The sequence below is a fragment of the Struthio camelus genome, chromosome 5, assembly GCF_040807025.1.
Source record: "Struthio camelus isolate bStrCam1 chromosome 5, bStrCam1.hap1, whole genome shotgun sequence".
NCBI classification, from domain to species: Eukaryota; Metazoa; Chordata; class Aves; order Struthioniformes; family Struthionidae; genus Struthio; species Struthio camelus.
Window position 1 is genome coordinate 16,183,008 of NC_090946.1, and position 24,382 is coordinate 16,207,389.

General features: G+C 48.1%; 1 protein-coding gene across 6 annotated transcripts in view; it reads left to right on the top strand.

Moving 5' to 3' along the window:
• CRACR2B (calcium release activated channel regulator 2B) overlaps window positions 1-24,382 on the top strand; it is a 50,413-nt gene that overhangs the window by 18,264 nt on the left and 7,767 nt on the right. For 5 of the 6 annotated variants that reach the window (XM_068944731.1, XM_068944732.1, XM_009674388.2 and 2 more), the window contains 13 exons: window positions 2,685-2,940; window positions 4,422-4,533; window positions 6,855-7,026; window positions 9,145-9,291; window positions 9,636-9,726; window positions 9,862-9,954; window positions 13,335-13,522; window positions 14,197-14,268; window positions 14,830-14,884; window positions 19,189-19,268; window positions 22,525-22,819; window positions 22,999-23,140; window positions 23,387-23,468. In XM_068944731.1, the coding sequence (XP_068800832.1) occupies window positions 2,728-2,940; window positions 4,422-4,533; window positions 6,855-7,026; window positions 9,145-9,291; window positions 9,636-9,726; window positions 9,862-9,954; window positions 13,335-13,522; window positions 14,197-14,268; window positions 14,830-14,884; window positions 19,189-19,268; window positions 22,525-22,819; window positions 22,999-23,140; window positions 23,387-23,468 (1,742 nt within the window). In that variant the 5' untranslated portion in view covers window positions 2,685-2,727. Of the gene's footprint in view, window positions 1-1,124; window positions 1,246-2,684; window positions 2,941-4,421; window positions 4,534-6,854; window positions 7,027-9,144; window positions 9,292-9,635; window positions 9,727-9,861; window positions 9,955-13,334; window positions 13,523-14,196; window positions 14,269-14,829; window positions 14,885-19,188; window positions 19,269-22,524; window positions 22,820-22,998; window positions 23,141-23,386; window positions 23,469-24,382 lie in introns of those variants that run through there. The other variant, XM_009674386.2, reaches the window with a different exon arrangement.

Here is a 24,382-nt window from a genome sequence, read left to right on the forward strand (position 1 = left end):
TAACAAGAAAATAAGGACTTTTCTTTTTTGTACTGCTGAGGACTTCAGTTGGGTGGTGAGAGGGATGTTTCAGAAAATGGTACCTTCAGTGTTTCTTATTTCTGCTTTTTCTCATTTTGTGCCTTCTTGCAATCCTGTCATGGCTCTTCCTCTGAGCTCCTGTTCTGTGTCCACCTCTGCCCCCACGTGCTTGTGCTGTGACTGTGTCTGCGTGGAAGAAACGGGTCTGGCAAAGATCTTCAGCAAGATGGCCTGTAGCAGCTGATAATTATCATTTATTGCTGTAGCTATGTGACTCCTCAGCATAATGACCTGTAAAATCTCTGCAGCTAAAGATATTTGTGTCACCCCCCCTGCCAAGGCCAACTCTGCAACTTTTACTTAATATATAAAACCCAAGCTGGGGTTCTTTCTAGCTTCTTTACTGCTACCGTGTGCAGACTTGCCATCAGAAGCAAGCTGACTGTCCAACTAAAGGGATAGAATCAAGCTTTAGTCTCCAAATGTTGCTCTGTAATATGAAATAGAAAGCTTCAGCAAGAGGGCTTATGAGAGAGACAGAGACAGACTCCCTCTGCCTTCACCCTTTTCTTACTCTCTTCCCTTCTTTCAGCCCCAGGATTCCCCAAAGCTGGAGTCCTAGCTCTATGTTCATTGCTTGCCTGGGATGACTAACTTGACTAGAAGGCGTATGTGTAGTACTAATTTCTAGATGGTCCTCTGCAGTATTTCAATAAATATGTTTTTTAAGTGACACTGAACTGAGGTGCCCTGAAAAAATACTCATTTGAAAGGGAGAGTGAAGTGATCTAGTTGTTCTCTGAAGCAGAACCACCCTCTAGCTCACTGAGCAGCAGTAATAAGCAGACTCAAATAGCAGAGTACATAATTGCCTTCTCCTTTTGTATTAGTTTCATACATTTCATGCTTGTGACATTCTTCTCAGTCATGTTGTTCTCTATCCTTCTAGTGTACTAGTAGTGCAAACAGAATTAAGTTGGCTGTTATCGCGGCATCTGTACATGGCTTTTTATTTCCTGGCGATTTAAAAAAAAAAAAAAAAAAAAACTCCTTGGCTCATACTATTTAAATCTGCTCTCAGCTTGCTTGCACAGCTCACTTCTGCCCTGCAATGCAGACTGTAGCTCTGGAGAAGGAGACGTCTAAAGCAATCAGTGCAACAAGGCTCTAAGAAGTGGTGGTGCTGCTGAAGACAAGGTGTCTGGAGGGTGTTAGGTTGGATCAGTAAGTCGGAAGGGGAGTTGGGATAGGGATGTATTGTATGCATCTTTACAGTCACAATGCTGTACTTAGAGGGGTGCTCTCTTTCTTAGCCTCTTTGTTTCAGGTACTTGTAAATAATGGGAATTATTTTCTTTGGCATCTGATATGTCTCCATGATCGTGGAGTTTCCTTCCTTCAAAGGTGAACGTTTCAGATTAAAATTCTGTTTGGCAGCTTATGAACTTTCAAAACAGAGGCTGGGAGGCAAGAGGGGGAGGAGTGGCCAGCTTATTGAATTTTTCCTGTCTTATATGCCAGTGTAAGAGTTTTCTGACCTTTCTTTGTACTGTAATAACACGAAAGAAGATGGAGTTACTATTTGGGAAGTGTTAACAGGCAAATGTCAGAGGTGGAAGGTCAGTTGGGGGACTGGGGTGGGAGAGGGCTGGGAGAAACATTCCTTCTCCTCATTCCTCTGTTGCTTGCATGGATCTTGCTCTTCTGCCTTTGTCCTGCTCTGGGCTCTTAGAGTTGTGATGCAGCTTTGGTGTTCAAGGGTGGCACAAATGAGCAACAGGAGGAGGAAAGGGAAGTGTTACTACTAAAGAAACCAAGAACAGGAGCTCAGGTATTGGGGTAGTGGAGCAGAGTGTGCACTCACACCCCAGGAGCTGCTTTTTGTCTTCGCTGAAGAACCTCTGCATCCAAAAAGACACTTTCCTGTTACCCCCCTATTAGTCCTGCTGCCTGTGTCTGGGTGTGCAGGGAGAGGACAGAAGTGTGCCTTCTTTGCGGCCCCCTCCCCAGTTGAGGGCTCGGGACTGTGCACTTTCCTGTGTCTCTTCTGCGTGTTGCCTGCGCTCTCCCAGCTGGCAGAGCAAGTAGAGTGAAAGCCTGGCCCCAAAGGGTTGAAGAATGAAGCTGGTGGGAAATTCCGGTGAGGGGGAGCGAGAAGTGTCCCGACCGGGGCAGCCAGGGAGCTGTATGAGAGCTGGGAGCTGGCCCTGCCCACGGTGCTCCAGCCCCTCGTCTCTGCGGATGGGCAGTACTGCTGCGTGCACAAACAGAGTTACCCACGTGTCGAATATACTCTTCCCATCCTCTCATCTCTGCTGAAACCTTCCCTTGGCACCTGGCTTTTGCCAGCAGAGATCTCCGATTTCCCTGTAGGTCTGAGCCAGAGGAGGAGCGGTGGCAATCTAGCATCCTTGCTAGATGAGTGGTCTGGAGCCCGTCAGTGTGCCAGGTTGTATCTCTGTGGTGGGCTCAGTTACGCCCCTGTTCAGTAGGGACTGTACCTCTGTGGCAAACTCTGCTCACGATCTCTCTTTACCTCTTCCCCTCAGTAACGGCTATGGATGCTGAATGTTGTTCTTTCAGACCACATGTAACTAGGTGATATGTGGGGTGGAGGTGGAGGAACATCTTTGACTGGGGTTTCTCTGTTTCCTGCCCCACAGCTCTTCCGTTTGCCACTGCCCTGGGGGGAAAGGCTTTGAGAAGATGGAGAACCAGAGGGGAGCACTCTTGGGATACGGCCGCTGGGAAGGAGAAGAGGAGGGGGACGAGGAGGATGGGGTGGTTCCTGGTGCTTCTCCTTCCAGCCAAATGAGTGAATTGGAAGATGTGCAGGTGGAGATGCTCAAGAAGGCAAGGGAGCTCTTCCGGCTGTGTGACAAGGATGAGAAGGGCTTTATCACCAAGGTGGACATGCAGGTGAGGGAAAAATCCTTCCCCATTCAGCTTTAACAGCTCCTTCCCCTTTACAGCTCTTCCCAAGAGGAGCTGTACAGTCATGGGAGCCAGAAGGGCCTGGGTGGAACGTGGCATGTCTTTACCTTGGTAAGCGTGGGCATGTGTACAGGCTCTGTGTCGTTCTGGTTTCTTGAAGTTGGACTCTGCTGCAGCCAGCTGCTAGGAATCAAAAATCCCAGTTTTTGTCTCCAAAACCCTTGGGACAAGGAGGACTGCAATTCCAAATTTTTAAGGGATGCATAACATCAACATTTTTGTAACAGTCCCTTAAGTACGCAGCTGATGTTTTTTTACTTTAGTTTAGTAAAAAAAAAAAAAAAAACACAACAACAAAAAACACCAGCAGCAGAAAAACTATCCACCAGCCCCTTAACAAAAAAGGTCTATTTTTTTTGTTCTTGTTTTTTTATTATTTTAGTCATGGCTAAAGCCTTACCTCAAAAACTCACTTTAGGCCTGAATTATAACTTTTCTCTGGAATAGTGTATTCTAGTGTTTTCTATTAACAGAAACAGTGTTTGCCAACAGAATCTCCAGTCCTTTGTGTCTTTTGTTTTAACAACTTTATTGGGAAGGTTGCATAAGAATTATTTTTCTTCTGTCCTATCTCTCACTCCATCTATAATTATCACTTGGCAGGACCTGTTTAATAAGCAAAAGCTGGATTAATTATAGAATCACTTTGTTGTGGGTTATGTGATGCCTAATTTTGTATACTTAAGTTAATAGATATTTATGAAGCTTTGTCTACAGCTATGTGTTTAACAGACAGTAATGGGATTTTAGCTGCACTTGGTAATTTGAAGCTCTGTAGGGGAACGATCCCTTCATGCTAAATACACATTTATTATAAAAGGAAATTTGTCTGTTCCTTGTCTGTATATTGGGAACAATGATACAATCCCAACAGCCGGGAGACGGCAGAAGAAAGCTAACTCAGACATAAACTGAATGTCTTGCTTATGATCTGCGATGGATTTCCTGGAAGAGCTGGGAATTGAATCCAGGCTCTCTGGATCTCAAATCATAAGCCCGTGGTCCCGCTCTGGTGGCAGTGATGGAGCTGGTACCTGCCACGCCGCTGTGAGAGCTTCAGCCCTTCAGTGCAGCTGCCTTTGGTCAGAGTGCTGGGCAGGCAGGCAGTGACCTAGAGGGAGCAGGTCTGAACTGGGGGAGGGAGAGGGCTGAACTCCCTCCAAACAAAATAGCCTGAGGTTCCCTCTATGCAGTCCTGGTTGAATCATCCAGTAATGGAAAGCCTTGCCATGTCAGTAGGCCCAGACAGGCGTTTGTGTCATGACTCAGCTGTCCTGGCAGACTGTCACATCCCAGCTGGGATGCAGTGCTATAAGGGCACATTGCTGGGGGACAGCAGGGGCAGAGCGAGTCACATGGAAGACTTGAGTCATGCCTTCATCTTGTCCTTTCTTCTGTCTCTGTAGCGGCTCCAGAACGAACTCCCCCTTACGCCTGAGCAGCTGGAGACTGTTTTTGACAGCTTGGAACAGAACAATAATGGATACCTGACGCCTGTGGAGTTCAGCATGGGACTAGGTAAGAACTGCACAAAAACAGAGGTAGGAAAAAGTCTCTCTGTGACAAGACGTTTTATGTTGGCAAGAAAACAGAAATTACAGTGGTTCTGCTGAAGCTGTACCAGTTGTCTTGCACAGTGCCCCATGTTTACATGAATATTGTTGGAGAGGGGTGTGTATGTAATAGCCTCTTCACCTGCTGTCCCCCTCCTTGAGGCTTTGCATCCACTGGATCCAAGCAGCTATGCCTCTTTCTCCTTGATATGCCTGCTGTGGGTGTGAAGCCTTGTCTGGTGCTTCATCAGGAGCAGGAGTCTTCTTGAGAGCATGGGCTTTTCTGCCTGGCTTTGTGTGGAAAGTGAGCGGGTGCCATTTGGGCACTTTGGCATCCACCATACCTTCTGTATTGTGACTTGGTTATTTCCAAATCTTATTGCTTGAGATGTTTGCTGCAGCTGTAGCCCTGGACAGGCATCGTGAGCACCTGCCTCCGGGCCTTTGGTGGTACAGGCAGGCAAGATTTCTTCTCTTCGTGCCAACTGTCCTGGCTGACCCTTCTGACTAAGTCTGAAACAGAACAAGTTGTCAGGCTGTGTTGGCAGCCTAACTCCATGGGATTTACTCCAGTCTAGACAAAACAGTTCATTTCTGCATTTCTTTTCCTTATGGTCACCCTTTGTGTCTGGCTTCCCTGAATCCTTTTCAGGCTTTGCCTCCAACTCACAAGTTTGCCCTGGCATATTGTTGTTTAAAGCAATTTATGAGATCCTTCTGGGATGTCAAACCAATCTTCAGATCATTCTCTACCTCAATTTTCCTAGTTGTAGAAGAGAGATAATAACTCTTTCTTTAAAGCAAACATTCAGAGTGCCTAATCCAAGCCCATCTCCTTAATGGACTGTCCAAGCCTCCAGGTTTTAAGCTGGAGTAAGGCCTATCTGTCCACATTTTAAGTTTTTTAAGCACATGGTTTTAAGAGCAAGAGAGAAGCTTCCAGGTCCTCCCTTCTTCTGCATTGCTCCCTGTATTGGGAGAAATCCATTGCAAATCCAAACAGCTTGTATTTTATGCTGGACCAGAGTGGTCTTGAGCCTCAAGGTTTCTAGCAGGCACTCAGGGTGCAGAGAAGGTGTAGCTGCCTGGGAGGAGAGGGAAGCACAGTGGGGCAAACTGCTTGTTTGTTGGGCACAGTCCGTGGTGTCAGAGCACAGACAGAGGGAAGATGGGGAGGGAAAAGGAGCTCACATCAAATAAAACCTCAGTACTCTTTTACAGATGACTCCTCACAGCATCATAAGTAGTTAATGGAGAGGATATGGTAAGGAGATGTAGCTTGGAGCCAGGAGTGATGGGGTTAAGTGACTTTGACTTGAGGTACACAGGCTTTGGACTTCTTCCTCAAAGAGCAGCTTCATGTTCTCATCCATACTCTGAAAGTCCTTGGCGCCTGGCCCTGTGGCTTGGATGTCACCTCTGCCTTCTGGACCAAGCAGATACATTTTAGAAAGGAAGGGTAGTTCCTAATGAGGGTCTGGTCTCTGTATACAGGATGAGGGCTGGATTCTGGAGAGGATTGCTTGATTTGTTTCTTTAAGCAGAATTTGTCCCTGATACCAATATTTGTCACATTCCTTGAATAGCATGAAGTTCTCAAGGCATTAATGTCTCAGTGTGAAACAGGATCTGGATAGCTGGAAGCCATCCTTACGTGGGATGGGGCGGGAGGGGGTGCTCAGCGATTAACTGTCTCTTGTTCAGACACTATACACGTTCCTAGCAAGAGGCAGCCCTTGTCCTATAGCGCTTGAATCAGAAGAGATGTGGCACATGAGAAGGGAAGGGTGATTATCTCTTTCCCCACCACCTCTTTTTTTTTTTTTTTTTAGCTGGGGAAGCTGAGGCACGGAGCTATTCAGTGCCTGGCTTGCAATCCCAGGGTGACTTTGTGGCCCTTGACCAGGGACCATTGGCAACTGGACCCCCAGCGCCCCTCCACTGGAGTGAAGTGAGCTAATGCCAAATGTTTCCCGTGCTGAGACTCCAAGGCCGCGCGGGTGGTACATCATCTCAGCCTGGGTGCGAGCAGCGCAGGAGGAGCTCGTAGTCAGGCTGGAAGCCTATTTCAGTCCCAGCCTTGCAGATTGGAAGCTGACATTGCTCAGGATGTCAGAACGGAGGCTCTTTACTGACCAAGAGCTGTATTCTACAATAACAGCATGCAGGCAGCTTCTCATGGAGCTGTGTCAGGTTGCCATTTAAATAGCACAATGACACAAGTAAATGATGTCCAACTTGACTTTTTTTCCCCCCCCTCCCCTTCTTCCCTTCTCCTTCCACCAGAGAAGTTAATAGGGATTGAATTGTGTCAAGGAACTGGGAGCACAGATCACTCCAGACATGAGGAGACCTTTGAGTCAGGCTGGTCAGATGACATGGACCCGGCAGATGATGAAGAAGAGAAACGTTTCTGTTCCGTGATGGAGCAGCTTGGAGCAGCCCAAGTGTTTGACGAGTACGTTGGGGAACCTCATGGCTTCACCTCTACCCGCCTTGATCTTGCAATACCAAAAGTTCAGAGTACCCGCAAAGTCCAAGGAGGTGGACAGAGCTGCTTGTCTCTGAAGCAGTTTGGGCTTTTTGTCTTGCGGTCTTGTGTTTTCTTATGCTCAGTAACAAATGCAGTGAAGTGTGGGTTATCTCATCGAACAGTTATCAATTGCTTTTACGGCAGAGCTTTTCTTGAATAGCTTCCCAAACTATAAATTCATATTACAGCTGTAAAATGTCGCAGTTGGTGACATGGAAACCTGTCTGCACACAGCAAATCAAAACAAGTATGTGAGAGTTAGATCAGGTGAGGAGGACAAGTGTGCTGTCTCTTCCAAAATGGTATGTCATCATTCACGTATGTTCAGACAACCTTAGTTCTAAGAGACTGTGTGAAAGAGCTGTGCTCAAGGGGCTGCTTGGGACTAGGCTGGCCTTGAAAAGGGTGAGAGGCCAAGCTGGGCAAGGGATGCTCAGCTGAGCCTTGAAATTTGAGTGGGGTGGCCCAACAGCATCCGTGGCAGCCCTTTCTTTCAGGCATTGTAGTCCAGCAGTGTTGCCAGGTTGCAGGGAGCAGCCTGTCCCATGTAGGGACCGTCACTGATGGAAGCTGAGAGCGCAGGAGCTTGCTGCTTGCAGAGCTGCATTGTCACAAAACAGAATTTTTCTCTCATTTGCATTGTGATGCAAAGCACCTGCATGTGTCTTCTAAGGCTAAGCTCTTCCTCCTGTTAAGAAAAATTCTGGAAGGCTGATATGCCTTGAGTAACGGGGTGACCCTGTGAAAGGCTATGTTACTGTCCTGGATAAATAGTCACTGCTGTTTACAACTCTTGCTTTGAGAAGCATCAAGTTTTAAAGTGGGGTTATCCTGTGTTTTGTTTTGACCGCTTACTTGCGGTTTTGTGCAATGAGTTCAGTAGCTATTTCATGTGAAGCTTTTGTGGCAAGCCAGCTGTTGTAAAGAATTAACACAAAACAGAAGCTAATTGGAGGTGATGTAGTGGCTGTCCTGTCTATCTTCATTATTTTTGCTGAAGAAGGATGGGTTTGTTTATAAGTAGGACTGGATATTTTCTGTTATGTAAAGAATGAGATTTTGATGAAGTGTTAGTAACTTTCAACTTGAGGGAGGAAGAAAAGGGAGAATATCCCCCACCACCATCACAAGATATCAAGGGCTTCTTGGTATGTTTTTTGTTTTTGCACAAAGAATGTTAAGGGAGACAAATATATACACAAAGAAAAATCTCTACCCAAATAATGTCTATGAGTATAATTATTTTGTACATTTAATGGCAGTTCCTCCTATGCGTGTCATGGATTAAAAAAAAAAAAAAGCTTTTCCCCAAAAAGCCTTTGAAGAGAAGCAGGAAGGGTTATCTCAGTCCCTGCTGGCTTAAGAGACTCTATGGGAAAGAAAAAGTTTAAAAGTGCTGTGTTCTAGCTGTGATGAATTAAATGCCAGTACAGTGTAATGGTTATTGCAGGCTCTGAAAGTCAAGACTTTGGGTTTCGAGGGCTTCCTCTATTGCAAACTTGAGGTGACACCTTAGGACATCAGCTTCTTTTCCTTATGCCTTAGTTTCCACACTTGTGTGTAAAAAAACAAACAAACAAACAAAAAAAAAAACAACTGACAAGGACATTAGCATCCACCAGTACAGTCTTGGTGTGAGGATTACACCTAGGTGATGTGCACTAAAAACCATTGGATTATAATAGTTTGCTGCTTGATCACAGCTCATAACAAATTTGCTGGATGTTCCGATCTTCAAATCTTGGTTTACACACTAAATGTATTATTACTGAATACTTGAAAAATAGTAATTTCAGATTTGCTTCATGGTGACTTTTCTTCTTTAGATTACTTCCTCTATTTTAATCTCTTGCTAACCAATAATGGCAGTAGATCTCACTCCACATCACTTGGTTGCTATTTACCCTCCCTCTTTGCTATGGTGGTGAAATGCAGAAGGTCATGGGAGAAGGGCAGTCCACCTGTCCCTGAATGCATATTGGAACTGGAATAACAATTTAATAAACTCATTTGCTTTCCTTCTCTCTTGTATGCTTGCTCCAGTCCAAGCGAGGTTCGGGAGCTCTGGGTCCGGCTACGAAAGGAGCGTCCAGAGCTCTTGTCCAATTTTGAGGAGTTTCTGTTGCGTGTTTCATCGTACATCAGGGAGGCACATCATGAGAAGGAGTCTATGGAGCAGGCCTTGAAGCGGTAAGGAGAATGTCATGACCACTTGCTCTCAGGAGCCGGTTGATGCAATTTGATGCCTCAAATGCAAGTGGAGACTGTGTTACAAGACAGTGTGAGATGTTTTTTGCTGTGAATGAAATGACTTTATCTTGATCTGATCCCCACAGTTTGTTTTGTATTAATGCCAACCCATAACACTTGGTCCAGCTAAAATCCCATTCCAATATGTTTTTGGCATTGCCACACTCCTTTGTACTTAACCTTGCAATCGGCTGTTAGTAGGAACCTTTCTCCACTCTCCTCTCCTGTTTTCTTTCTGCGTTCTCTTTCTCTGTCCTGACCTGCCTGCACCCTTCCTTTTGTAGGAAGGAGACAGACCATGACCGAGAAGTCAGGTGCCTTTATGAAGAAATGGAGCAACAGATCAAAGCAGAAAGGGAGAGGCTGATCTGCCAGGTACATCGTCTCTCTTGACTGGAGAGTCCTCAAACTTTCTCCGGTCTGAAGAATGGCTGGTGGCTTATGTGGCCAAGGAACAGCTCTTACCGTGCTGGATGTTGTATGCATAGCCATGTATCTTTACTGCTGCAGGAAGCACTGAGACATGACAGGAGTAATCTGCTTCAGAAGGAACTGCATAGCAAAGAGCAGGAGCTAGAGAAAATCCTCTACCGCCAGAAGAAGGTAACAGGGCCCAAAGCCTTTCTAAAGAAGCATGCCACCTTCTAGTGTCTTTCTGCTGCGCCCTCTTCTGACTGAGGATGGTTTTCATCTGCTATGGGCTGGTGCTAGCTAGTCCAGTTCTCTGCCAGTCTCTGAAGGTGTTGAAGTGGATTGGTTTGTCTTCTTCAGCTGTAATGGCTGCCTTGGACGTTTCTCCCCCCCACACTCATGTTCTTATCTGCTTTGATTTCTTTTCTTGTACTCCTCCCATCAGATTGACAATAACTTTACTTGGCAAGGAAGACTGGGTAAAGATTTAGAAGTTGTGAGTTTGGAGCCTTCCATGGCCTGTAAGAAAGCTGTTTATGGACATGCAAGAGCCAAATCTCTCTGGTCTGTGTTTTCTGGCTACTCCAGAATAACCCAGGGTAAAAAACACTTCATCTGGCTTAAAATAAACAGCCTAGCAGTTCTATGACAATTAGAGCTGTACGTACTGTACACTTGCACTTCAGCACCTAATGACGTACTGATTAATCAGTCACCAAAGAGATCAAAGTGGAAACTTTCCTTTGACCTACTGTCCATGGAATGTGTATTTGTATAGGACTGTGTATTCTGAGTCTTTCCTTTTCCTCTGAAGAACCCAGGCATGACCCTAGAGAAACAGGCTGTGGGAGATACCTGAAAGATGCTGGCAACTTGGGGATTCCCAGTTGGGTACCTAGCTGCGATGATGATGAAACAGCAGTTCTCTGAAAACACCAGCACAGTGCAGCAGCCAGAAAAGCCAGCAGAACTTTGAGTGCTATCAGAAAGGATACTGAGAATAAGATAGAGGACGTTTTCCTGCTACCCACAACCTCAGTGTGCCCATTTCTCAAGCGCTTGTGCAACTCCGGTCTCCTCTAACTCCATTGTGTCCTACTTGAGATATGAAGGTACAGAGAGCTAAAATGATTAAGGAGATGGAGCATCTATCTTATGAGGAGAGACTAGAAAAGCTTAGACTCTTCATTTTGGAGAGGAGGTTACTGAGGGAGGTTGTTACTGAGTTTCTACCATATCGGGAAGGTGGTGGATAAGGTGCGTGTGGAGCTGTTATTCACTAAGCCCTGTACCAGCGGAGCTGGGGGACACTTGATAAAGCTAGTATGACAGTCATTTAAAAGAAAATACTTCTTTACACAGCGACTAGTGAACTTCTAGAATTTGTTGCCACAGGAGGTTGTGGAGGCAGACAGTATCAGCAGTTCAGAAAGGGACTGGCCAAACTAATGGGCAACAGGCTCATAAACGGTTACAAAAAGGAGGAGTGGACAGGGATATAGCCTCTCTAGCTTCCCTAATCCAAGGACTGTAGATGCTGGGGATGTTTGAGGGGAGTGGCCCTTAGCGTGTCCAGATATGTTCTTCCTAAATAGCATCTCCTCTTTCTATGGTCAGAGAATACTGGGCCAGATGGACCATTATTCTGACCAAAATGGGCATTTTGGGTGCTCTTAACTCTGAGGCTTGTACCAAGCTTTGTGGATAATCAGGTCCCTCTTGTGGCGCAAGTCCAGTATTGTGAGTATGCTGTTCTACAGTATCACTTCAGACTACACGCAACATAAAATAGGATGAATTTTGTGTAGTAGAGACTTCTCGGAGAGGGACAGGAGTTTTACTGAAAGCCTGTCCCCTGCCTTACTTAAGGGACCTAAAGGCTGTGGGATGGAGTTGCTGTTTCTCTGAGACTGGACTCCACTGCCCAGAGTGTGGTCCAAAGGACTGGAAGTCCCCAGGCAGAGCTGGGCATGACTTGTGCTTGTAGCCTCAGCTGGGAGGGACGTGGGGCTGCTGTTTCTAGGGACCTGGGAAAGGTCAGCTCTGTTCACTCCCCTTCATGAGCATTGTTTGCTGAGAGCAGGGCAGCAAGGGGAAAAGCACTTCAGCTTGTGCCATGGTGTGCTGCTTTAATTTCCCTTTGAGAGTTTACCTGAAGGTACAAACAAGGCAGGCTTAAAGTATGCATGGGTTTCCACAAGAGACCCTGTTCTGTGCTGAAATCGCATCTCCCTGTGCCCTTGCCTAACTTTCTAGGTGGCAAGAAGTTGTCACACATGCTATTTAGAGGGCTAAGCTCTATGCTCAAAACTTCTGAGAACAGGAGCCTGTTCAGCCTGGGGGACCGCAGCTGTGGATGGTGGCTGTTCAATTCTCAAAAGCTCTTTGACAGTCCCAGCCAAAGTTCTGTCAGTCTTTGTGGTCCTGGTGTGGGAGTGGGCTGCTGTAAGCTGGGAGAATTTTTTGAGTGAGATTTAGGAAGCGTGATTTCCGGTGCCTTGTTCTGCTCATGCTGCTGTCTCTGTTGCAACCCCCTGGCCTTGAACCCTGGGGAGGCTGACGCTACCACCTACTGCACTGACCAGAACTGCCTCCTGGTGCTCCTCTCCGGTTGCAAAGCAACAATTGCATGATTTTGTATTTGAGCTATAAGTTCTCAGATGGGGACCATAATTTTTGCATAGCACCGACTTCAGCAGAGGGTCCTGGTTAGCTGGAATGGCTGACTCGACCCCGAAGTGTCAGTACCATCCTTCCAGCAGTGCCCTGCTCATCATCTGAGAGGAGTGGATCTGACTGCTGTGTCTCTGTCCTTGACTCTTTCCCAAGCTACGCCAGCCATTTTATATGTTGCGATGAATCAAGTCACTGGTTAAGTACAGGACAGCAGGCGTAGAACTTCCCAAATCAGGCTTGTTAGTTATGCCGATGTCTTGTTGCACTGTCTAGAGTGGAGCTGTGCCCCGGTGGTATAAAAACAACACACTGGGACAAAACAGAGGTCCTGTCTCCATCAGGAGCTTGGCCTAGAGTGAAGGCCACTCACTTGCTTGACTTTCCATATGTCAACATTTAAAGCAGGACCTGTGTAGCATGACATGCCCAATGCACTTTGATATGTCCACCTTTCACCTGCCACAGGCTCAGGAAGTCCCTAAACCAGAAGTTGAACCTCAACATCAGTGCTTAAAAACTCCTTAAAAACACACCTCTGCCCCTCCCTCCCCCCCCCCCCCCAAATTTTTCTAGTCCTTCTTTCACCCCCATTTGCACTCTGATCTCCATAATGCCTGAGAGCAACAAGTTCCTCACGCTGCCTGAAGTGCTTCCTTAGCTATGCTTGGCTTAATTGCATTGCTTGCTCCCCAGTGCCGACACCGGTGAGAAATAATTGCTTCCTGTTCACCTTCTTGACACCATGGGTAATCTCGTAGACCTAAGTTGTCTTTACCTCACTTCTGCCTCCTTGTTTATATCTGCTCTTTCAGTCTGTTTTTGCAGTCACAACTGTAGCACAAATCTCTTCCTCTCTGTATTTAACCCTTCCTCCTCTTCCTCCTTTTCTCTTGCAGCTAGAGCATCAGCTACAGTCTCTGAACTCAGAGCAGCTAGAGACCCGGGTGCAGAATGAAAGGCTCCGGCACCTGAATGAAAACCTCCTGGAAGAGCTGGAGAAGAGCAAAGGGGAGCTGGAAGTGGCGAAGGGGCAATTACAGAAGCTCCAGAAAGAGGCCCAGCTTGAACAGGAGCAGAAGGACAGGTGGGGGCAGGCAGGAAGAGCAGGACAGTGGAAAGATGGTGCAAGTAATTAAAGAATAAGGATCTCTAATTAGAAGCTTTCATCCTGTCAGAGGATTGCCTACCTCTTCTTGAGGAGGAGAAGTAACCCCAGTGATCTTACGAGCCTCAACAGGGAGTGATACTGCCATCTCCCACCTGCTTTTATTGGGAAATGAATTTGTTCATTGATATTTGGCTATAAAAGCACTACAAAAAAAAATACAAGGGTCCCTCAGTCTAAAGGAGGCTTCTCCTCCTTGTATTTTCCAATTCACCATCACCTCTGCAAAGTTCCTACAGATCCTATGCTAATCACTTGTGTGCCTGTTTCGGAGCTTTATCTAATAATACGCAACTGCTTTTCACTCGGGTATTTCATTTCCAGATGGCAGTAAGCATTCTTCCCGTCTCTAGTAATTGAGGAAACTGGAGGGTGAAAAGGGGAAAACGGGTTATCTACCCTCACACAGAAGAGGAGCAGGAGAGCTGAGATAGAACCCAGGTGTCCTGGCTTTCACAGCTGTGCCTCTTCCACTAAAACATCCTAGCAAAGGGCAGGCCTGTATCTTTGCAAATGCCATGAATGTCCCCGAGAAAGGGATCTTTATATTTCTTTTCCCATTAAATTCCACTTTTTAAATTTCCTTCACACAGGGATGTGTTCAGAGTCTCCAAGAACATGCAGAAAGAGAAGCAGAGCCTCCTTCGGCAGCTAGAGCTCCTCAGGTAAGCACAGGGGTGCTGGGAGATACTGAGCCCTTGGTGTGTAATGGAGACTCAAAACCTGCTTGCTTGCTCTTGGGAGTCTGGCTGGCAAAGTTGATGGTTTGTTTGGCGGTGGGAATGGGGAATTGTCCTTTCTTTCCGATGGTCTTTTTCTTGCCAAGCCCATTCGCTGGTTCAGCGGCAGTGCTGAGGTTTCAGCACTGTGCTCATTCTCTCCATAGGAAGCTATGGGGGTGTATTCAAGCAGCATTCACATACTGCCTGTTTTCCTAAGGCCAGACAGTATTGTGCAATCTGATCAGCTCCAGTAGAGCACAGGCTATGTTATTGCACCAACTAATCCCTCCACTGGAGGGGTTTAGTCTTTCTTGCTGACTAAACGGGCCATGTGAAGCCTATTAACTGTGGTGGAACAGATGGAAGTCCCAGCCTGTCTGGCAATAAAGAGCATCTTTATCTGTGACCCAAGCTCCCTCTCCTTCCTAGCATTCAAATGTTGGTCTTTACCCCATTTTCAATGAGTGCTTCTTTGTCTCTCTCCTGTGCCTTCCTTTGGAGCAGAGAGATGAACAAGAAACTTCGAGATGAGCGAGACACTTTTGAAGCCAAGAAGCTGGTTAGTCTAAGAAAGAAAATCCTAATTCCTAAGCGCCCTTCTTTCATCTGCTGCTGTTGCTGTCACCACTCGGGGGTCTGTCACTTCCACGGGGGACAATGACCTGAGCTCACGAGGCCTGGTGTAGTGCATGAGTACAGACTTCACAGCAGAGCTGGAGAGAAGTTACACTGTTTGCTCTCTCCAGCTGCCCGGGTTCAAACCAAGGCACGTTAGCCTGGGACTTGTGGCGCAGCCCTCTGTGGGGCTGCGGTGGGGTGCTGCCTGCTGCACGTGCCAGGCCTGTGCTTTGTGATAGGCACTTGGCACATGCGAGGAGGGTAGTGAAGTTGGATGCATCCCTGGAGCTGGGTGGTGAGGAAGAAGATGGATTCCCAGATGTGCTGCCCTGGAGGTGGCAGGGGGACAGGAGGGTGTTAGAGTTCATCTCTGACCCCTTGAGTTCATAGCAGATGTTTTCAGATGTTCCCTTTGGGGCAGCTGCCCCATTCCTGTGAACTCTGCTCTGGTGGAGATGCAACTTTAAGCCTTGTATCAAAGGAGTAGGAGGAAGCGGGGAGCCTGCTTGGAATATGAGCACTTGTTGGCCCTGGGAAGCATCTGAGAGAGTCAACTCCATCACTAGCCTTTCCCAGCCTCCAAGATAAGTACGGGCATGTGATCTATTTTAACATTTTTTTTTTTTCATGGAAAAAGTCTTTGCGTTCCCATATGTCACTGCCAAGGCTGCTCTGTGCCCTTCTCGGGACCCATCCCTGCTCCCATGTTCCTTTCCCTGCTCTGCAACCATGCTGCACTTGAAGGCCTGGAAGCAGCTGTCTTGCAGCGATGACAGCCAATAGTAGGCTGCAAGAGATGTGCTATGTCCTTAGTGGCTGATGTGGGGGGGAACATGAAAGAAGGCCCAGGGATGGGGCCTGGGTAGGATAGGAGTTGCCCTTTAACCTCGTGAGGGGCACCTGCTGGGTGGAGTCTCTACACAGCTGCTTTCTATTCAGGAGAAGAACTTCAATAATTATCACAAGGAGGTGAAGTGTGTGTGCCTGCCTGTGTGTGCACGTTTCTGAAATCTGAAGGGGGATCTTATTATTTTTTTTTAAAGCTGTGGTGTGTTGTGTGTGCTTGCATGTGTGTGTGTGCACCAAGCTTACTGCTTCCTCCGGTAAAGTAATAAACACAGTTTATTACTCTTCCATGTGTAAAGCTATAGCAGCTTTTGAGTTCCTGTGGGTGGGGTGGGTGGCCTATGGGTAGGTGCCTGTGTGTGTGCAAAGCTGGTGCATCTCTCCTGTCCTCCTCTGTCTTTTCCCCTGCTAGGACCTGCTCAGGTCTGATCTGAAACAGGACAGCTGCAGATGGGGCCTAAGAGAGAGCCTGGCAGGAGACAGTCATGGCACAGAGGAGCTGCTTTTGCCCTTCTCCTTCCTGGGCAGGCAGTAGGGATGGAGCAGCAGGGTGAACTCCAGCTACCGACACTGCTCATCTGGCAAGACTGGGTCTTGCCAGGCAGATCAAAGCTATACTGGAATAAGGTTTTTCCCTTTAACAGCCAGAGCCTGTTGGTCACTCGCAGTCTGCGGGAAAGCAGGGCTCCCAGGGATTGCAGAGATGCTGCTATCATCTAGCATCTACAGAAGATCTGCCTTCTAGACTGTCCCCCTGTAAGGGGGACAGGAGATAACAATAACTGCCTGCAGCAGCAAAAAGGGTAGTCTGTGGCCTTCTGATGTGGATTCCTTGTGTGTGGCACGCTCCCTAGCAGAGAGCATAGATTTCTTTTTAGCCTGTAAAAACATGTTTGTCCATAACACCCTCTGTCAGTGCTGGGAAGGACTGTGTTATTTCTGTGAAATGAAGGTGTGATGAACAGTGGTTCTTTCATAGTAAAGATGTTAAAGTGATTGGAAGGAGTCTTGGGCTGTATGTGGCTGATGGCAACCTGACCAGTGCTCCTTTGCACTTCTCAGTGTCCAGTTTAATACCTTGCTCTTTGTAAGAGTTTCTGGCCTTGCCAGGGTGGGCAGGCCTGGCCCCCCAGTGCTGTGGAGCATGTTTATCTCCAGTGGCCACGTCACAGCAATGGCCACGTTGCTGCCTGTGCACAAGCCAGGCTGCAGGTGCTCTTTAGATCCTGGGGTTGCAGGTTCCTGCTGCGCCCATGACCCATCTGGCTGTAAGTGTTACACTTGCACGCTGTTTGGTGATTGAGGTCTTGTCCTGAGTGAGCAAACTTCATGTCCGCTCATCTTGAGGAATGTTTTGGGACTTTGACTACGCTGGACATGTATTTGCATTTTGCTGACAAACTAGAAAATGCTTTTTTTTTTTTTTTTTCCCCATCCGAAATGCCTGTAAGTGTGCTGTCATTGTGGAATCCTTGGTATTGTGTGTTGTACAGCTGCAATGTTGCATCTGTCCCTTTACCATCCCTGTGAAAAGCCAAATGTTACATAAACCTGGCAAGCCAATAAAGCATGGCAGAACCAATGGGAAAATGCACCCGGTTGTTTCTTCTTTCTTCCCCAGGTACGTACTCCGCAGGCTGTGTTTCATCTCTAAGTAAGGCAATGCAGTAGCAGGTTGCCCGAAGGTTGCGACTCAGCTGAACCTCCAGTGGGCTGTAATGTGATTTCCTTGTTCCCACATGCCTAGGGAGTGCCCTTGACTGAACCTGCTGTTCCCAGCACAAACCTTGAAAGCTTCCTTCTCCTCCATTCCCACTGGAGAACCGCTGGTTGGCTGAACCGCAGCCTAATATCAGTGCTGGCAGATGGGTCACTACAGACTTGAGTGTCCTTTGGCTTGGAAGATGTGTGCCCCATGTTTGTGAGCCTCCTACAGCACCCCAGGGCCAGGCAGCACCAAGTACCACCAGCAAGGTCAGGTGCTTGTTGGCTGTAGGACACTTGAGGTGTGTGGGTTGGTTTCTTTTTGTGGGTTTCTTTGTTTGTTTTAAACTACTTCCTTTTCCCTTGCTCTGGAAATGAAATTGCAGATAGATGGCTCTCAGTGCTGGATTGCTTCTGTGTCTGGAGCGTCTCCTGAACATCAGTTTTATATGCAGTAAATGTTTTTGGTTTTTTTCCTGTAAGTTCCTAATTGAGTGAGGCCTTCTCTGGAGGCCAGAGTATCTCCTTTTGTTATATTGCACTGTGGGAAAGGTGTTCTGGGAGTTCTGACCCATGGAGCAACTTCTTAATTTTTGGCCTGTTAAAATAAGCCCGGGGGTTATTGAAGGAGTAATCTTTACAGTCTTCCCTTGGGCTGTGCACAGCACGAAGGAAGGCCTGTCAGGAGCTGCCTGCAGGTGTTCAGTCAGCTCAAAACTGATCTGGCTGCAAACTCCTTTCCCCTCCTTTACCCCCAGAAATACCTGGTGAGGATGTGTCTGAAATCTAGACTTACAGAGCAAGTACGTTTCCCCCAGAAACAGGATGGTGGGCTTCTTGCCATGCTGTACCTTATTTCATGTTTTGTGGGTGGGCAGGGCAGTTAGCCCAGCTGTGTGAGACAGAGAGGCTAGGCTTTAGCCCAGCGTTTGGGAGAGCTGGCAGGTCATCCCCCCTCTGCTATAGGCTTTCCTGAGTGATCTTGGGTAAACTACTTATCTTTAACTCTGCTGGGGATGATGAAGCTGCTTTATCTGGAGGAGGAGGGTTGGGAGAGAAACTGTTCTGTTTTCTCCTTCTCTGGGAAGCTGGTAAATGCTGGCTGTAGGGAGTGTGGTAGTCTGAGGAGGTAAGTAGGAGGAAAGCATGGAGAGGAACGTACGTGCAAGGCAGACCACGTACACTGCCCTTTGCAGAGCAGTCTCCTTTCTTACGGGCTGTTCTGTGGTGCCTGCGCAGCTATGGGTGAGTACCTGAGGAGGAAGGTAGCGGTGCCTTCTGGAGAAGGGGCAACTGATCTTTCTCACAAATCATCGACATAATAAAAGGGCAGGTGGGGAAAGATTCAGCTGTGACACAAGCTGGAGGTCAAGCCGTAGAAAGGACAGCTCTGGCTGTCTTGAGAAGGACTACAGTTTGGGGTACCATCATTTTTGCTGTATTTTGTGGCAAAGGGGAAAGCAGCATCAGTGGTGCCTTCTTGCATGAGCTAAACAAGCTGAACTGAGAAAGCAAGCCCTGTGCTCACCTTTGTTCAAAGCCTCAGGCTGGGCTCCACCACCAGACGTCCCAGGCCTGGAAGGGCTCCAGCCCTCCTCCCAAAAAGGTCACAAAGGTGGCGAGTGGCTGAACTGGGGCTGGTCAGGTTCCTGGCTCCTAACTGCGTTATTCATCCTTTCTCTTTTCAACTTCCAGGCGCCTCAGAGCAAAAAGCCCCTGTTGAAGAAAGGGTCAGTGCTAGGCAGTTACCTGCTGGACGACAAGCCGGTCAAACGGTTAGATGGGCATCTGTGTTGTGTTTGTGGTGTTAGTCTGTGCCCACTGGAGTCCCCTGTCAGTCAAACTGTGTCCTGCGTCTGGTTCCCCCTCAGCACTGGCTGATTTTTGGAGAGTGGCGGGATGTGGCTTGGATGTGGCTCCAACTGCCTCTTGGCGCAAGAGATGGTGTCTCGGTGGGGAGCTAAGGATGCCTTAGTTAACTTCCACGCTGTGGTGCCCCTGCTCTGGGTTGCTTCTGTGTGCAGTAATGGGGGAGCAAATCTAAATGCCATCAGAGGCTGAGGGTGTGTGTTTATGGGATGGGAGTCAGGAAAGCTGCCTTTATGACTCAGCCAGGCAGCTCCATTAAAATGACTGGATTGTCTTCCACACGTGCCAGCTCCTTCTTGGGCAGAAATCCTGTCCACTGCTGCCTCGTGCCACAGACTGTGTCCCCAGAGCATGGCGAAGAGCAGGAGTTGCACAAGGCTTGTGTTCTCTCCAGCAGCTGAAAGCCCCAAGGAGAAGGCCCAGCTCCAGGAGAGTTCATCCTACCCATCTCCCTCCGCACCTGCACAGACACCTCACCTGGCACATCAGGCCTCCCCTTCAGCCAGGGCAGATAAACATGCCTGTGTGGTCCCAAACACGCTTTTCTTTTTTAACTTACAGGTAGTACAGTGGCTTCAATAGCCGTGTACACACGCTTGCCTGAACTGTGCCGGCTTTAAGCATTCAGCCACTGCAAACTACGTGCGGGCTCTGCACATGTGCATTGGCCAAAAGCTTGCTTCCTTTGACAGGCTGGGGAGGCCAGTCCAGCCCTGACCTGGCTTGGAACCGAATTTCCCCTGGATCAGCTGGCCCCAGACAGGTTTTAAGGCTGCACATTTCCCTGTTTCCTACCGGGTCGCTGTGGAAAGTTCCCAGCCCTCTGTGGCTTCTCTTGGTGCCAACCAGAGTTGTAGATCTAGGCTGAGAGTTTCTTCCAGGTGCAACTTAGCCTTAACACTTGCTGTTCTGCTAGTGGCCTTTAGGAATTGAGCTTCAGGCATCTGACTGCTAGAAAAACAAGTTAACTGTGGAGCAGGCCTGACTCTTTAGCTGAGGTCGGGGCTTTACTTGGCTAGGTCTGGCGCAGATCTCTTTCCTGGCTGGGTGACTGACAGATGTGCCATTCCTTGGACCAAACACCCAAGTTCTCCTTTTCCCTCCTTTCCTCCACCCTTGCTGCTATTTCTTGCAGAGGTCATGCTAGTTGCTGCTGGCATAAACCAACTGGAAAGGCTTAGTGGGTAGAGAAGCCTGGCAGAGAGTGTGATGGGCAAAAGAGAGAAGTACCTGTTGGTCCTGTCTCTGTCCCAGTACTGTTTCACATCACATTGCTTGAGAAACATAAATAAAATCCACTAGTCTTAACTTACTGAACAGTGACTCCAAGCTGTGATCCCTTTTTTTGGTCCCTTTTTTTTCCTCTGAAGAGGCTTTTGACTCTCATCCCCTCATTGCTGATACTCCTGCTGGCCCTGGGAGATGGGAGAATCTCAGGAGATTGGAGAAGGGAGAAGGTTGTGCACCCTTCTGTCCCTCGAGAGCCTGAGCCCAGGAGGACATGTCTGTTTTCCATGGGGAGAAGTTTCAACTGGCCCAGCTCTGCCCCATCGTTTGGGCAGATGCAGGGAGGAAGACCAGGGATGTGAACTGCCTTCCACAGAAAAAGCGTAGGCTTGGCAGTTGAGGAATTTTGCAGCGCTAGTGAGGTGCACCCTTAGGAGTGAAAGAGGAGAGTTGTTGCCTTCATTCCTGCACTTGTGCCTAGTGAAAAAGTTGCAAAGAGGTGGGACGTTCTGCCTCTGCACAAACACTGTAGGAAGGCTTTGGTCTCTCTTCTTTGCTTTCAAACCCAGTCTGGTGGCCAGTGAAGGTAACGGAGATCTCTGTGGTGGATAAAGTCCTTTGGTTGCATTCTAAGCCTTCTCACTTCCTTCTTTAATTCTTTAACGATGGAGAGGCGCAACAGATCTAAGATGCTTCTTTGCTCCTTGGCAATGGTTCCAGTAGTTTAAATCAGTTATTCTGGCTGCTTCTGTCAAAAAAATGTTCCTCCACTTACTTTGCCACAGTAGATGACGTGTGTCAGCCTGCTCCTGTGCAATCACAGCCAGTATAACACCTATGCCACAGAACCACAGCTCGAGCAGGGGGTCCAGGGGATTTTTGCCTTTGAGAGCAGCGTGGCGGGTTGGAAGCTTGGAGGAACAAATGTCCGTCAGGTCCCGACCCTCTGACTTTGGGCCAGGCGTGGATGCAGGCCAGAGCAGAGTCAACACCGTGCCAAATGACATGGGAATTCAGGAATACGACTGCTCCAGGACAGGGCTCTGGGGTGGTTGCTGTGTTTCAGGTAGATGTGCCCGCGTACCTCATTGCTGCAAGCAGTGTTGCTGCAGGAGCACAGAAATTCACGCTGCCTGCCCACCCACCTCTGCAGACCCTGCGGGCCCTGGGCTGCCGGAGCTGTACAGCAGCAGCACCCAGGCTCGCTAGCGTGGCCAGCTCAGGCGCCGTGATGTGAGGGTCTCACTGCAATTTGCACACCTGCGGCAAGAGAGCTAGGACGTGGGGTGGCCAGCGGGTTTCTGCTCTCCTGACTCAGTAAGACTCCTTCAGCAGTGTTTGGAAGTGATGGGCTTGTTTCCCGGAGCGAGGCTGTGTGCCTTCAGCAGAGGGCAGTAACATGCACGCACGCCGCAGCACACGGCCTCGTCTGGGTGTTCAGCCAGCCCTCACCCTAAATTCTGCAGTCAGAATTATTTTTGCTTATCTGGAAACCTTTGTCACTTCTTTTTGCGTTGTTTTGGTAACAAAGATAGAGGGCTTTTTGTTGCTTTTCTTTTGTCTTTCTCCAGTGGCCACTGTACTTGCATACTTTATGTACTTTGTTCCATTTTTCAGTACTGGGGGAAGCAGGAGGCAAAGAAGCCTTGAAAAATCCAGAAGGTGGGAAGTTTTTATTAAAATTAATGAAATACATGTTTTCGCATATGAGTACAGCATAGGCCAAGTGAGCTGTCTCTCTTTCCCCCGGGGTGCAGCTGGTGTCTTAGTCAGAGGTAGTATGGGGAGTAGTGTATGTGAACTAGATAGAGTTCCTGCAAGCATATCGTTGGTACTAACTGGATCACACTGGTTGTTCTGGGGACTCGCGACCTCCTCCTCCTCTTCTCCCCCACCCCCAAATCCTGTTTGTGGTGCGCGTGGGCTTTGATACAGACAACTGGCTTCTGCGGACCTTGCCTTCACCTTTCCTGTGGATGTGGCAATGGAGGAACCCAACAGGAAGAACTGTAAATACTTCCCAGGCAATGGGACAGGGTTGAAGTTGGGAAAAGGCAGCGGCACAAACTTTGGAGAGAAGAGTAGAGATGAGGCGAGGTGGTCAGCAGCAGCAGATACTGAGATGCTGAAGATGACTTTGAAGGGTGATGCTGACTGTAGAAAAACAGCAGATGGATCGGATGATGTTCCATTGCCTCCTAGAGGACAGCCCATTGGCACGGAAACCAGGGTGAGTCTCATGACTAGCGGTTCTTCCTCAAACACTTGCTACCAGGGACCTGAGGGCTCCTGACTCTCTTCCCTGCTAACTCCAGCTCCATTGGTTTATAGGGCAGGGGTCTGATGCCTAAGTCAAAGTGCAGCCTATCGCTGGGCTTCTCAAAACTGCGTCCTTTTCTTCCATGACAGCTCCAGGCACTGGAAACAGCCAGCTGTTCCCCAGATTGCATGTTTAAGGTGGTGTTTGTGGGCAACTCTGGCGTTGGGAAGAGTTCCTTCATCCACCGCTTTTGCTATGACAGGTTCTTGGCAGACCTCAACGCAACTATTGGTAAGTAAAGGGGTTCCTGACCTGTCCGGCTAAGAGAAGTGAGAATGTCAACTTGGACCCTGTCTTTTTCGCCCTATTTTAGTCCAAGCAATTTCTAACCCTAAGGGTAAAGGTGGTCTCCTCCCAGTTTCTAGTCAATCTTCTAGTTTCCCTGAACTAAATAGTGCTGATCCTGCTCATTGGTCTTGCAATGGCAAGCTGTTCTCTCCTCGTCCTGTCTTATGATCGCTGTTACCTCCTTGACAGGTGTCGATTACCAGGTGAAGAGTCTGATGGTGGATAACACCCAGGTTGCCTTACAGCTGTGGGATACAGCTGGACAAGAGAGGTAAACAATTTACGTGAAGATTCCCCACTGCCAGGCTCAGTGTAGGAAACAGGAGATGAGGGTGATAGGAAGGACATCCTGGATCCTATCTGTGAGAAAACTGTCAGTTGCAGGAGAACCATAGTGTGCACAGCAGCTATTCTGGTGCTGGAGCTGTGGCAAATGTCCGCACCAGAGACTTAGAGAAGTTGTAGTTGCCAAGCAGGACCTGGTGAAGATGGCTTTGAGGACTGACAGGAGAGTACGTTTCCATATGCCTGACCGTTATGCTTGTGGCTTCAAGTAGTCTTCCCATAAATGACTGCACAGTGAGCTTGAGAGCTCCTCTAGTCCTTGAAGTTCGCCTGTATTGGCCTGCTTCTGGGAAGAGCTATGGGACAGAGCTGGTGACTAAATGCTCTGTGTAAAGGGTTTTGTAGCTGAGATGGAACCAAAGACTCCGGATAGATGTCCTGTTCTCTGATCCACTTGTGCTGACCTCTAGCTTCAAAAGCACAGGCCAGCACTAGAGGTTGTCACCAGCACTGCTCGGTGGGGAGCAGAGTAGTGGAAGGATATTCTTCACCCTCAGCTGCTACCAGGGAGGAAGGCCCACCGCTACCTTCATGTAACTTGTGTTTTATTTAAGATGTACTCTGAAGCTGAAGATTGAAAGCCAGTTCAAGGGGGCTGTTCCCCTCAGAGTCTGGCAAAAATAAGCGTTGTGTATTTTGTGCTAAATATGGTATGGGGCCAGACTTTGAAGGAGGCGGTTGAGGTCATGGGAAGAGTATAACCTTGAGCTGTGCTAACTGAGATTAACGATGCTGTTTATCTCAGCCAGCTAGACCATGAAGATCCAGTGGGAATGTATTAAATAAGGTTCTGTATTGAAAATCAAACTTTTTTTCCTTCCAAATTCAAGCTTCATGTCA